This window comes from Benincasa hispida, chromosome 9 (genome assembly GCF_027475165.1).
Source record: "Benincasa hispida cultivar pf3 chromosome 9, pf3_genome.v1.1, whole genome shotgun sequence".
Taxonomy (NCBI): domain Eukaryota; kingdom Viridiplantae; phylum Streptophyta; class Magnoliopsida; order Cucurbitales; family Cucurbitaceae; genus Benincasa; species Benincasa hispida.
In genome coordinates, this window is record NC_143486.1 from 35,903,701 (window position 1) to 35,916,784 (window position 13,084).

At 34.2% G+C, this 13,084-nt stretch overlaps 1 protein-coding gene across 2 annotated transcripts; it reads left to right on the top strand.

Annotated features, from left to right (window-relative positions):
- Positions 1-208: 208 nt before the first annotated feature.
- On the top strand, positions 209-7,218 carry LOC120069579 (Sec14p-like phosphatidylinositol transfer family protein). Of its 2 annotated transcripts, none has more exons than XM_039021370.2 (15): positions 209-592; positions 686-977; positions 2,567-2,666; positions 3,025-3,291; positions 3,382-3,459; positions 3,542-3,643; positions 3,740-3,789; positions 3,902-4,001; positions 4,153-4,242; positions 4,332-4,430; positions 4,920-5,001; positions 6,062-6,447; positions 6,527-6,601; positions 6,727-6,825; positions 6,908-7,218. In XM_039021370.2, the coding sequence occupies exons 1-14, from the start codon at positions 586-588 to the stop codon at positions 6,778-6,780; spliced, it is 1,782 nt and encodes a 593-aa protein (XP_038877298.1). In that variant the 5' UTR covers positions 209-585; the 3' UTR covers positions 6,781-6,825; positions 6,908-7,218. The 2 variants fall into 2 exon arrangements, with proteins under 2 accessions (XP_038877298.1, XP_090174090.1); XM_090317964.1 differs by having other exon boundaries at positions 240-592; positions 6,527-6,634.
- Positions 7,219-13,084: the final 5,866 nt, after the last annotated feature.

Genomic DNA, 13,084 nt, shown 5'->3' on the forward strand with positions numbered 1-13,084 from the left:
TAAGTTCGTAAAAATTATTTTCTACATCATATTATTTAATTATCTACCTTGTAAATTATTGTATTTGAAAAATTAAGTTCATAAATATTACTTTCTACATCATATTATTTAATCATCTATTTTTTTGAATTGTTTTCAAAATTTAAGTCGACTTTTAAAAGCTAAAAATTACAAAAGAGAAAAAATCTTACCCAATATATTTTGTTTTAAATTAGTCTCATTTTTCTAAGCCCACCCTCCATTTTTAGCTTCCTAAACCTACACTGCACCAGATGGAAGATTAAATCTCAGCGGGCACTTAAAACCTCATTTTAATTCTCTTCTCTTTCCTCGGAGAGAAAAATAAATAAATAAAAGGAAAAGGAAAAGGAAAAAAGGTGGGAGTTAGCAGTCATTGACAACTCAAATTAGTAAAAAAATACAGAAGCATCGGAGAAGACGAACGAGGAACGGCGCCCAATACAATATTCTACGTCCATCCTTTTCAATTTTCATCTCTCTTTGACGATTCCCTCAATTCTCCTCCGATTCCATCTCCCTCAATTCTCCCGGTTTCTCGATTCCTTTACGCTTTGATCCATCACAATGCCGGGTACACTTTCCGATCCGATTGAATTCTTCATTTCCTTTTTCTCTGCTTCCATTTCTGCTTCTCATACTTGATCCTCTTGTTTTTGTGTTTTAGGAGAATTTGAAGAAGATGAGAGGCCCAGGGTTTTTGAACCTGAATCTTCTGAAGATGATAGACGCCGAACTCGGTCTACTTCTCTTAGGAAGAGGGCCATTAGTGCTTCTGCTAAATTTAGCAATACGCTAAGAAAGCAAAGCAGTAGGGTTGCAGATTGTCGCTTTGCTACGATTTCGGTTAATGAGGTCCGGGATGCTGGGGAGGAAGATTCTGTCAATAAGTTCCGCCAGGTTTTGATCGCTAGAGATCTGTTGCCACCCCGTCATGATGATTACCACACTATGCTCAGGTACCTCAACTGTTGTTTGATTAGCTGAAATCGCTTTATATATATCTCATCTCCTCTGAAAGTATGATCCCTATCTCTTTTTTTTAAGTTCGCGAGTTTGATCGGGTGTTTCTGTAGTTTGAATACTAATGGATATTTAAATGATCTGAATAAACTTCTGTAGACGACGCTGATGAAATAATTGCTGGAACATTTTAGATTTAGACATCTTCTCGACATTCTTTTAGTATAATTTGTCTTCTTACCTCACTGTGCTTGCTGGCCAAATGGCCATCTCGCTAGATGTTCACAATCACATCAATACCTCTATTTTATTCATAAACATCCTAATTCTTTATCATCTAAGAAAAATTTCCTGTCATCATTGCTAGGTTTCAAGCGAGTTTAATTTCATGAGAGACTTTTGGAGGAAAGGGTGTCTCCCATTTGGTTAAGTTGGGGTTGTGTCTACCGAAACATCTATTCTATGAGAGTTCGGTATTAATAACCTGATTGGTAAGAATAGGTATTGATAACATGAAGGGAAGATAGGACGTTCTATTAACTCGAGTCTTTGGAGACCTAAAGAATTCCTCTCCTCCAATTCGGATTAAATAGGAAAAAAAGGAGATTAATTGCAAAAAGAATTTGTTATAGCACTCCAAGAAGTAAGATAACATAATAATCCCAAAAATATCGAAGTCTAATTTGCTCCACTAAGGACTCGGCCAAACATGCATATTCCCGTAGGATTTCCTAGGTCTTTGAATGGATGATCATAAAGTGTTTGAATTCTAAAAGTGTGGACATACTTAGGGACTGCTGTCTACTCTTGAAATGATTCAGAAGCTTGGACGTCCTTATCTCATCGATCCAAGCTGTCGTGTGTTGTGTTTGAAGGTTGGGGAGGACATTTCCCATTCATTATCCTTTGGTATGGTACTGTGGGTTAGTACACTGCAATATTTTGATTGTTCTCTGGTGTGTGATGCCTTGGTTTAATACTATTCAACTTATGGTGGGTTCGAGCAGTTCAAAGGAGAAGAAAAATTAATGGGGTCAAGCTTGTCAAAGCACTGTTATGGGGAATTTGGGCCAAGAGAAATAAAAAATGTTTGAAGATAAAAATTCTTATTGGGAGAACAGGTGGAGCAGATTCCATGCATAGATCAAGTGGCCTCTGTGCGTGCAATTTCTAGTGAATTCTGTAATTATTCTTCGAATGTAATTAATACTAGCTGGGTTCTTTCCTGTAAATTCCTAACAAACGAATCTTTGCTAGAGGTTTTCAGTCGTCATTGAAAACTTTGTCTGTGTTTTAGAAAAATATTAAACCATCAGGTAGGTTTGAGTGAGCATCACAAGGATAATGGGGACTTAATTTTTAAAAGTTATTGCTAGTGTTCACTCCACCAAGAACCATACACCACATAGAAACTTCAACCTTATTTTGGACTTTAGAATTCCACAAGATTTTGCAACAAGTTGGAGTGCCTTCTAGTTTTGAATTATGTCATAAAATTGTGATTTACCATGGAAGAGGAATGAGATATGAAGTTTCCTTTATTGCCTGTTACTTCTCTACAATTTTTTTTTTCCTTTTGTCTCAGATTTCTCAAGGCTAGGAAGTTTGACATGGATAAAACTCTCAACATGTGGACTGAGATGCTCAGCTGGAGAAAAGATAATCATATAGATACTATTATGCAGGTAATGTGAGATGATGTCTTCTTCTTTTATATCTATATATATATATATATATATCGTTTTGAGTAAATGGGTGTTTCAAACATGAAACATCAATGATTACGCAAGAATGAGCTCATAGCTATACCGGATTTGAGTTAGCAGTGAAGTCTTAGTTTTCTAAGAAACAAATTTTCATGACAAAAAGAAAGTATGAAGGGGACACCTGTCCCATCTTTAAAACCAAGGGTGGTTATAGAAGACCTTCCAGCCCGTATTAGTCAGCAGCAACTCTTAATGCAATTTTCTCTTCCTCCTATGTATGAGAAGTTTCTGCTTGTTTACTTTTCATTACTTAACAGATGCTGTAACTAAACTGTAGGATTTCATATATGATGAGTATGAAGAAGTTCAACGATATTATCCTCATGGTTACCATGGTGTGGATAAAGAAGGAAGACCTGTTTATATTGAAAGACTTGGAAAAATTGAACCTGGCAAGCTAATGAATGTCACCACGATAGATCGGTTTTTAAAATATCATGTTCAGGGGTTTGAGAAGCTTTTTGCTGAGAAATTCACAGCATGTTCTATCGCTGCAAAAAGACACATATATTGTACAACAACGATATTAGATGTTCAGGGACTGGTAATTTCTGAGCATATCTGAGTGTTATCATGTTATTGTAGTTTTGCATTGTATCTGCTGACGAGGGTTTTGTTTCTTATAATTATGTAGAACTTAGTGAGCTTTGGAAAGCTTGCGCATGACCTTGTTCTGCGCATGCAAAAAATTGATGGGGAAAATTATCCTGAGGTTGCCTAAACTATACTTTATACTATGTAGTTTTCTTACTTTAGGAGCATCTATAATTTTTATCATACTCGCTACACTGCAGACGTTGAATCAAATGTACATAGTAAATGCCGGCAGTGGGTTCAAATTTCTTTGGAACACTGCAAAAACCTTTCTTGATCCGAGGACTACAGCAAAGATACACGTACAAAAGCCCCCTTTCAATGAATTTTCATTTTTCTGAGCTTGCAACCATTCATAAATTTGGAGCAATGAAGTTGTTTCTTTACTGGTTCTGTAGGTTTTAGGCTGCAAATTTCAAAATAAGTTGTTGGAGGTCATAGACTCAAGGTCTGAAATCCTTTCAAAATACTTTTGTTTCTCGTATATTCTTTTGACGTTGTGTTGATTGTTCTTTTTTCCTTTTACCAAATTGAAACAAATGCTTTTTTTCCTTAAACAGACAGCTTCCTGACTTCCTTGGAGGAGATTGTTCGTGTTCAAATGAAGGTGGATGTCTTAGATCTGACAAGGGGCCCTGGAATGATCCTGAAATCATGAAAGTCTGATCCTGTTCAATTTAGGATGCTTATTATACTTTGTAATTATCAATTTCTAAAAATCTTAACATCCATCGACATCTTCATAATTATTATGTTGTTAGCTTCATTACCTAAAGCATGAAGTTACATCATTGCTCGTTTTACGTAGCAGCTTGTTTTTGCCGAAGAAGCTACTTACTTGATGAAGGCTAACAATTTCTACAGCAGGAGCAGTTTTGAAATCAACTTTTTTAACTCAAAGGTGACCTCGTTGTTTCATAGCATATCTGGCTTCATTATATTTTTTTGCTGACCTGCTAATTGTGATGCTATTTCTTTTCCTACTCGCAGATTGAGGGTAATGGAATATCTTCACCTGAATCAGGGCCTGAGGCAACTGCCACTGCGAGTGCTTCTAGCATCAGAAATTTTGTTTCAGTGACTGGCAGGGTAAGCATGATGGAAATTAGATTCTTTTAAGTAAATTTATAAACAAGAGGTTTTTTGCTTCACTCTATTCTGAGGGTTTAATTGTTTATTACAAAGCTGGAGTTGATTCCTTCAGCTGTTGCGACACTAGGATGCTGTTTGTGATATAATTATAATTGTTCATGCTCTGGAAAGCCGTTTGCTTGTCTTGCAAATATATCAATTACAAGTCGGTCACGATAGGTTTTAGGAATTTTCTTTTGGGGTCTCCTTGCAAAAGAAGTACTTCTATTTTAGGTCTATCATAAATCATGTCAAAAATATCATTGCATTTCAGGAAGTATAAAGGGAAAAGGTGCTGAAAATTGTCCAGTTAGTTGGTAAGGTGTATGCTCTTTTAGCATCTTCGATCTCATTAGCAGATCATATTATTCAGGAATAGTTTCTACATTTACATGTAAATATCAATTCTTCTTTTTTTAATCTTTGTGTATTATATATTTGTGCCAGGAAAAGTGTTCCACGCCTAGGCCCATTAGCAGCATTGTTGAATCTACGGATGCTGCTGGATTAACTGAAGAATATAGTTCAGGTAGGTTAACATTCAACTATTCCTTCACTTTCTTAGCTTAGAAATGAGCCTGATGAAATCTATGCGAGATGAAAGATGTTATCTTCACTGTAGAATATAAAAAATTGAACTGTCTCTACATTGCATGCACCTAACTTTCATACTCGCTATAAATGACCTTTGGTATCCTTTTTTATTTGTACATAAAATTGCAACAAAATCACCCCTGGATGGGGTGGGGTGTAATGTCCAGACTAATTTTTAGTAGAGGACCAAATCCAATTAGTTCATTGATGCTATGACGGAAAACAGACAGTCCCAATCAGCTTGTTGAACATTATTTCACTCAGTTTCTTGCACCCGTGTATGAAAAATTTTCCTGGTCGTATAAAGTGCTCCTGGAGATACGTAGCCAGCAAAAATGATTGTATTATTGAACAGATGATTCTTTCAAGAACAATTTTAGAAAGTATTTTAGTTGACCTATATATGCTCCATTAGGATAGCTAGTACTCATGAACTTTTCCCACTGCTTGTTGAATTCCTTATCATATATTTTCCATCCTCTTCTAATAGCATGATCTGCGTGCTTAAACTTGAACTGAATATGAATCTTTGGATTTCTTCTCATTCTCACTGTTCCTATTGATATAAAAGAAAATGATCAGTACTGTCTCGTGAGATTAGTCGAGGTGTACGTAATCTGGCTTAGATACTAAAAAAAAATTATCCATGTGTGTTCCCATACGCTGCAGGATTTGATATTTTTCTTCCCTCTTCTTTCAAGGAGGCTTATGAATGTCTTGCGGTTAAACATGAAAATAGCGTCATGTGGGTTAATATTTTTTAACATTTCTTCAAGTAGCTTATGAATTTCCTACTAGTTAAACATTAAATAAGTGACATTGTATTGCCTCTTCCAATATGCTCCTGTCATAGAGTTGCCTAAGGTTATTTTTATTCATTAAAACTGATAAATTAGTTCAAATTAAACAGACTAAATGTTACATGTGACAAGCATCAATAGTGCTTCATTTTGGTAACTGACCTGTCTTTGACTGGGTTTTTGTAAACATGACAGATAATCGAAATGCTGATGTTCAACCAGCAAGGCAACTGAAGAAATTCATTCCTCAAGTTACGAGTACATTTGTTCATTTTGTATTCAATATTTTTGCTTGTATATATCTACTAGTTCCTGGATTCCGGAGAATTTTCATGATTAGACACGCTGAGAATCAACAACGTGAAGCCCCTTCCGACAATCGTTTGGATAATTCAGGGTCTCGAGAACCATCTAAGAAATCAGCAGTGGACCCACTCTGGAAAAGGCTGCAAAATTTGGAAGTTATGGTGACAGAACTTACCAATAAACCTTCAAAAATCCCTCTAGAGAAAGAGGACATGCTTCATGAATCTCTGAATCGTATAAAATCTATAGAACATGACTTGCAGAAGACAAAGAGAGTAAGAAAATCTTCTTCCATAATATAACAGTAACGCTGAAATGTATTGTGCTTTAACTGATGAATTTATTTTCTTTTAGGAATTGCTTGCTACTGCATCAAAACAAGTGGAGCTTGCTGAGTCAATGGAAAGTATAAAGGAAAACAACTTAGTTGTATGTCTCCAACATACTCATTTCTCCAAAAAAGTGTGCATAATCTTGTTTTTCTATTATGGAGAAGTCTGTTTACAATTGCCAAACAGGACTTTGCTAATTAAGTTGCACATCACAAATTGCAGGGAGCAAATTCATGTTGGCCTAGAAATCGAAAACCATTTTCGTATGGAAGTTGAGTGTCGTTGCTATCAGTTTGAAGTTTTGTCGAATTATCAATTCAGGTATTCTCTCGTTCTCTCTCTCCAAGCCGGCTTGTTGGAAAGCATCTTCTTATTTCGTTTCCCAATCCATTGTTCTTTTCAGATCTTTCTATGGATCGGAAGATGTTTTTCATCATAGAGAAGAAAAATAGTATACACCACAAAAACAGGAACAGAGTTCGTTTGTATAGAGCATAACACAGAATATCACACCCACACACATAGTAACTGTTCTTTTTACATTTGTATTGTACATGATTTACAGTTTTTTCTCTTTTTCTCTTTTTCTCTTTTTCTTAGCGAGTCCTGAAACTTATTATATAGATATAACAAATATACATGACCTCACTCAGTTGTGTATTATATCAACTAACATTTGACTAACTACAGAAAACATTTCTTGCTTTCCCCTTCTATTTTGATCCAAGTGTGTTTTAACTCGGTTTCATATCGTATCAACAACTGCTCAATAATATTTAGAACATGTTTGACAATGATTCTAAAATGGTTACAATCACTTTATTATCATGTTTAAAAACATGGAAACATATTTTTAATCATTCAAAATCAATTTGGATGGTATTAGAATTACTATTGAAAGCGTGAAGTCAAACATTAAATTGATTTTGAATGATTAAAGACATGTATCGGAGCAATTTTGTGGTTTTGGAGCATTTCTTCTCTCTCCCATGTATGTTCTTTAACCACAGGCAAACCTTTTTTTATATGCTTCTCCAGTAGTTCATCGTGAGTGCTTTGGGGTGAAAACAAACCGCATGAAAATTTTAAATATATTTTAATTTACTACTAAAAGCATTTCTGTAAGGGGGATTTTTAAAATATATATATATATATATATATATACACACAAAATTTAATCATTTTAAATTTCTATCAATTTCTATCCTTTATTGATTTCTATAAGCTTCTATTATACTTCTATAAAATTTCTCTTTCTTTTCTTTTAATCTTACTGACCTTTTGAAAGTTTTTAATAAAATAGACAAAATGGTTACCTTTTTGAGGACTTTTTGATGAAGCCAGTGAAGCAATGCTGGAATAATCTATAATATTTGGTTGGCTGTAAATAAAAATGGTCAAAAGTTGCAATCTGATGGAATATTTAATTTGGTGATAAGTAACAAACAAATCAATTTTTGTTGGTTGTTTGACACTATTAATGAAATGTAGATGGAACATATACTTAATTGTCTGTCTAATTGTTTATCACACATTCACATCAAACCAATTCAATCCAATTTATTAATAGTGTGCCGAGTTAAGATTGATTAAACGGATGTAGTTAACCCTAATTAAATATTAGAGGCTAGATTGAAGAGAATCTAGTTAAGATTTACACCTAATTAAAAATTTAAAGTTCTTGAACTAAATAGACAGCAATGTTGAAAATATAAGACTAAATTTCAAATAATTTTATTCTTGAAAAAATGGCTATTTATTCTTTACTTTGGTCAATATTAATCCATTTTTACACTAAGTTTTCATTTTTATCGAATTGAACACTGGACTTAAATTAGTGTTGTTCAAGTTCAACTCCATTTACCTACTAATTTTATTGGAACCAATATAAAAATCTCTATAAAAAAAGCCACAAGTTTCATATAAAAAAAAATAATAATAATAATGAGCGTGCACAAATTTGTGTGGGGTAAATACATAAGATCAACCACTGAATATATCTATAAAAATCCAAAACCTTTAGGTGTTTTTCTTGAAAATGTACTAATTTGGAAATTTGGAAATTTGGAATAGAGGGCCAAAATGAAAAAAATTTCCAGTACTATAGTATAACTAAAAGATTTTACCTACTTCCGTGGTACTAAAATTTTTCTCATAAAAAAATTAATGAAATATGGTCCATCCAAATTGGCTTTGTGTTTTGTTCTTCCCTATTTTCCTTCAAACTATCACATTTTTCATGGGAGTGCATATCCCAGAGAAAATTGCACCGTTGATCCATTAGGGAGGTCTAAAATGATAAATGCCCCATTTTTTAAAAACTATTGTTAATTAACCTTTTGCAGACATCATGTATATGTGAAATTATCAATTTGCCCTTCTTTCAAATTCTTTTCTTTTCTTCTTCTCTCTTCTTCTTTGACAAGTGATTTTCTTCTTCTTTTCTTCTTCCTCTTCTTCTCCAACGAGTGACTTTTTTTTTTCCCTCTCTCTCTCTTATTCTTTTCTTTTTCTCAAGTGAGCAACTTTTGTGAAACTGTTTTTCTTCTTTTTTTTCTTCCTCTTTCATCTTCTTCATCTCTTGCGCGATCAACTTCAATGAAAGACTATACACTAACTCTAATTATGAAAGAGGAGAGTGATTTGTGAATGAAGAAAAGAAGTGAGAGAGCAAGAGCAAGAGAGAGAGGTGAATTGTGAGTGGGGAAAGGAAGAGAGAGTGAGACAGAGAAAGAGGAGATGAGAGTGATTTGTGAGCAAGGAAACGAAGAGAGAGTGAGTGAGAGAGAGGAGATGAGAGTGATTTGTGAGCGAGGAAACAAAGAGAGAGCGAGATGACTTTTCCGCGTGCACAGATTTATTTTGCTAATTTCATCCGAATGTAACGTCAGCAGAAGGTCATTTGTTAACTTTTTCAAAAAAAGGGATCATTTGTCATTTTGAGCCCAAATTTTGGGTTATCCGTACAAATTTTCCTTATCCTAAATCCCAAAACTTTGTTTAATATTAGATTTTCGTCCCCTATATTTTGATTTGATTTTACCGTTATCTTTTCAAATTTGGTCTATAGTTTTATCTCATATAAAAAGACCAGCACTTGAACAAACAGTATCGTCTTGTGAAGCCTCATAAGATGCTTGCAGGTCAGTAGCTAATGTAGAAAAATAGCAACTATGTGGTTTTGATGAAGAACTAAATTTTAGTGAGTTGTTCTTTACATTAATCAACTCATCAACCCATTAGTTTAAGAAACTCTCTACATGTCAATAATACTATTCCTAATAAATATTAAGACAAAATACACTTTTGATCTCCAAAGTTTGAACTTCATGTCTATTTGGTTTCTAAAGTTTTAAAACGAACATTTTAATCCCATGTTGGCTAAATGATTCTAAAAATGGTTCCTAACTTGACAAGTTAACAAAATGTTGACTAGACCGCTATGCGCTGATGTAGATGTTAATTGTATTTGATCACATGTTAATTATTTTTAATTACCTGAAAAGTCAATTAAAAAAATAACAGAAGCATCAATTCCTTTGTCTCTAAAACATTCGTGATTTCGTCTCCAATTGTTGTACCATCAACAAATAGTTTTCAATCCACCAAAGGCTGACTGAACTATATACCTAATCGTTTCTTCTTTCATTATCCTAAACCACAGTTCAGATTTAATTTTGATTTACAAACTTTCATCAAGCCCTCTCCCTGCTGATTTGACGGAGGATCCAAATTTGGAGTTCATTGGGCGTCACTATTCTGATTCTAATCTAATTGTTTTAGACAATACAACTGAAAATTTTTGCAAACGTTTTTGCTATTTTTCATTACTTACATGTTTTTTTCCTCATCAATCTCCACCATAATTTCTACCAAATTTGAGAGACATTAGCTTGAGCTTCCCAATTTTATCACTTCACTCCACTATGTCACCTCTTCATGTTTGTGCCACTGTTTAACTGAAGTCAATGAGATTAGAAACAAAAAATGTCTCATGGATATTTCATAAAGGAATTTCAGCTCCCCAAGTCTCTGAAAGTGGGTTAAACCATGTGTAAAATTAAACATGATTAAATTTAAACCAAAACTAGGATGGTGATAATTAAGAGTCCAATATGGGCAATGTATTTCATTTAGGCCCAAAGTAAAGAAAACGAACTTAGGTAGCTCGACTCATTTAAGCTAAGAGAGGAAGTTGAGCCGAGAGCCTTTTTGGTGACTTTTAGCGAAAAATGATGGTGTATGTCTTTTTAGCCATGCAAATGAATTAATTTAGAATGTATATATATAAAAAAAATAAAGGAAAAAAATAAGTGATAATAGAGAGGGGTCGGCCCCAAGAAGTGGAATATCCGACCCTGTAAGAGGGGTCGACGTGAGAGCCTAGTGTCATAGATCTAAGATCATGACATGTGTGGCGAGACACAAGTGGGCTGGCTAGTCTCAAGATATGTTCACTGGGCATGCGGGTTAGCAAACAAGTAGAGTATGTGCCATAGGCATGTGCCTATTCCGGAGTGACTATGATGGATAGGCATATTGCCTTAGCATCACACTAATCAAAAGCTATTCCTGCTCCCCTGATGAGCCCATAAGAGGGAGAAATCAGTCCATCTCAAGGATAATATGGAAGGCTTACCTCGGCCTGGGGCAATCGAAGTGCCGCATGGGAGATACTGCATGTGCAAGAACTCTAACCCCATGACAGAGTGGTATCAGAGCCGACAAGTGGTTGCACACGTAGTGTTCTCCAAGCATTCCATCTTGTAAGCGGGTCTATGAATGGTTATGCGAATGAAGAAGTGTGCTTGGACAACATATGTTGCCGGCACCCTGGGAGATGGGTGTCTACTAAGTATGGGTCTTACCTGGAGATAAAGACCTCGGTTGGTATTGGGGTTGATACTCTAAATCTCGTGGGTCCTGTAGTTTGTAATTATAATGTACAAACGGTTTATTTATTTAATAAAATCTGAGGTATTTTATTCGAAATTTAGTAGCATTAACCCACAAAACCAATAAACTAACATCCGAGGTTATTTTTTATAGCTTAAACATGTATGTAGAGACATACATGTGGATCATGTTTAAGTAATAACCTAAATGGTCTGTAGTAGATGGTTAAAACTGAGTACCTCATCCTGGTGACACTACGAATATGACCCGCTTTATAGTTGTTACAATTGTTGTAAACTGCTACAAATGATTTGATCCTGATCATTCATGTAAAGACATGTGAGCGAGGGTGTTCTATAAAGGGGTTTGCATAAGATCGGACCACGAACTGATTAGTCTCATTATATAATGTCGTTAATAGTAGAGACTAATATTTTACTAAGATGACCATAGGTGACATGACCTAAATCCTGAGTGAGTTATGAACTCCTACCTATGGAGTTTGGTCCTTTGATTTGTATGGGTGAAAGTGGCCAGATCGTTGACTCAATAAGCCTACCATTTTGGGGATTCGTCTAATTGGGGAGTTGAGAACACAGCTACATAAAACGAAATTCACTCATTCCCTAATGTCGAGTAAGTAGATAAATTGCTCCCTTAAGGGTTAATTTTGGGGCTTGAACAATGTGGTGTCATACCCTCTCTTGGCCCGATAGGGATTTGGTCATAGTTGAACTATGACTTTTTGTTCATTAGAGGGATCAGTGGTACTTAAGGAGTTAGATGTAACTACAGGGACAAAGCGGTAATTTTTTGCCTAGCTGTACTTACGAGCAATTTGTGAAGGATCGTCGTGCTATTGACTGGTTATATCCAATGGATACATAAATATATCTGTAGTGCGAAGAGTGCAACTGTCGGTCTTTAATGGAGTGACCGGAAGTTAATAGATGTTGAGTAATTTAATTAAAGGAGTTTAATTAATTATTTAAGTACCATTAGAGCTTCAATCTATAGGTCCATAAAGTCCCCTCTATAGCTCAACTATGATTATTAAGAATTAATTTTGGATTAATTTGAATTGTTCAAATTAATTGAGAAAATTAATTATATATGATAAATTAATTTAAATTGATTATATCTGATATAATTAATATAATGTATTTGATACATTATAATATAAAGTTTATTTAAGAGGAAATAAATATTTAAATATGATTCAAATATTAATTATGTGAATTGGATTCATATAACTAAATTCAATATAAATTTAATTTATATTAAATATCATGAATTATTGAGAAAATTTAAACTATAAGTTATATTATATTTGATATAGCGTAAATTATAGATAATATGTTAGATTAGATATAACATATAGTATAATATATATGTTATACATTAAGGTATTTAATGTATAAAATTGGTTTTTAATTTATTTTTAAAATTTTTGAAATTTAAATGGAGGAGTTTCTAACTCCCTCCCCTTATTTTCTCTCTAAGAACGTGGAAGTTGAAGATAGAGATATCATCTTCTTCGTTTTGTGGATTCTGGTAATAGATGACAGAATAGTATTCTAGAAAAACTTTCTCTCTCAGATTTCCGCTCAAGAAAACTATCCCTCTCTCAAAAACCAACAAAGCTCATACCTCCTGTTTGATTCTTTACCCAAAAGAGAATACA

Coding starts and splice junctions, on each gene's coding strand:
- LOC120069579 (XM_090317964.1), top strand. Junction 3,292..3,381: donor TATTAGATGTTCAGGGACTG/GTAATTTCTGAG, acceptor ATAATTATGTAG/AACTTAGTGAGCTTTGGAAA. Junction 6,635..6,726: donor ATACTCATTTCTCCAAAAAA/GTGTGCATAATC, acceptor CACAAATTGCAG/GGAGCAAATTCATGTTGGCC.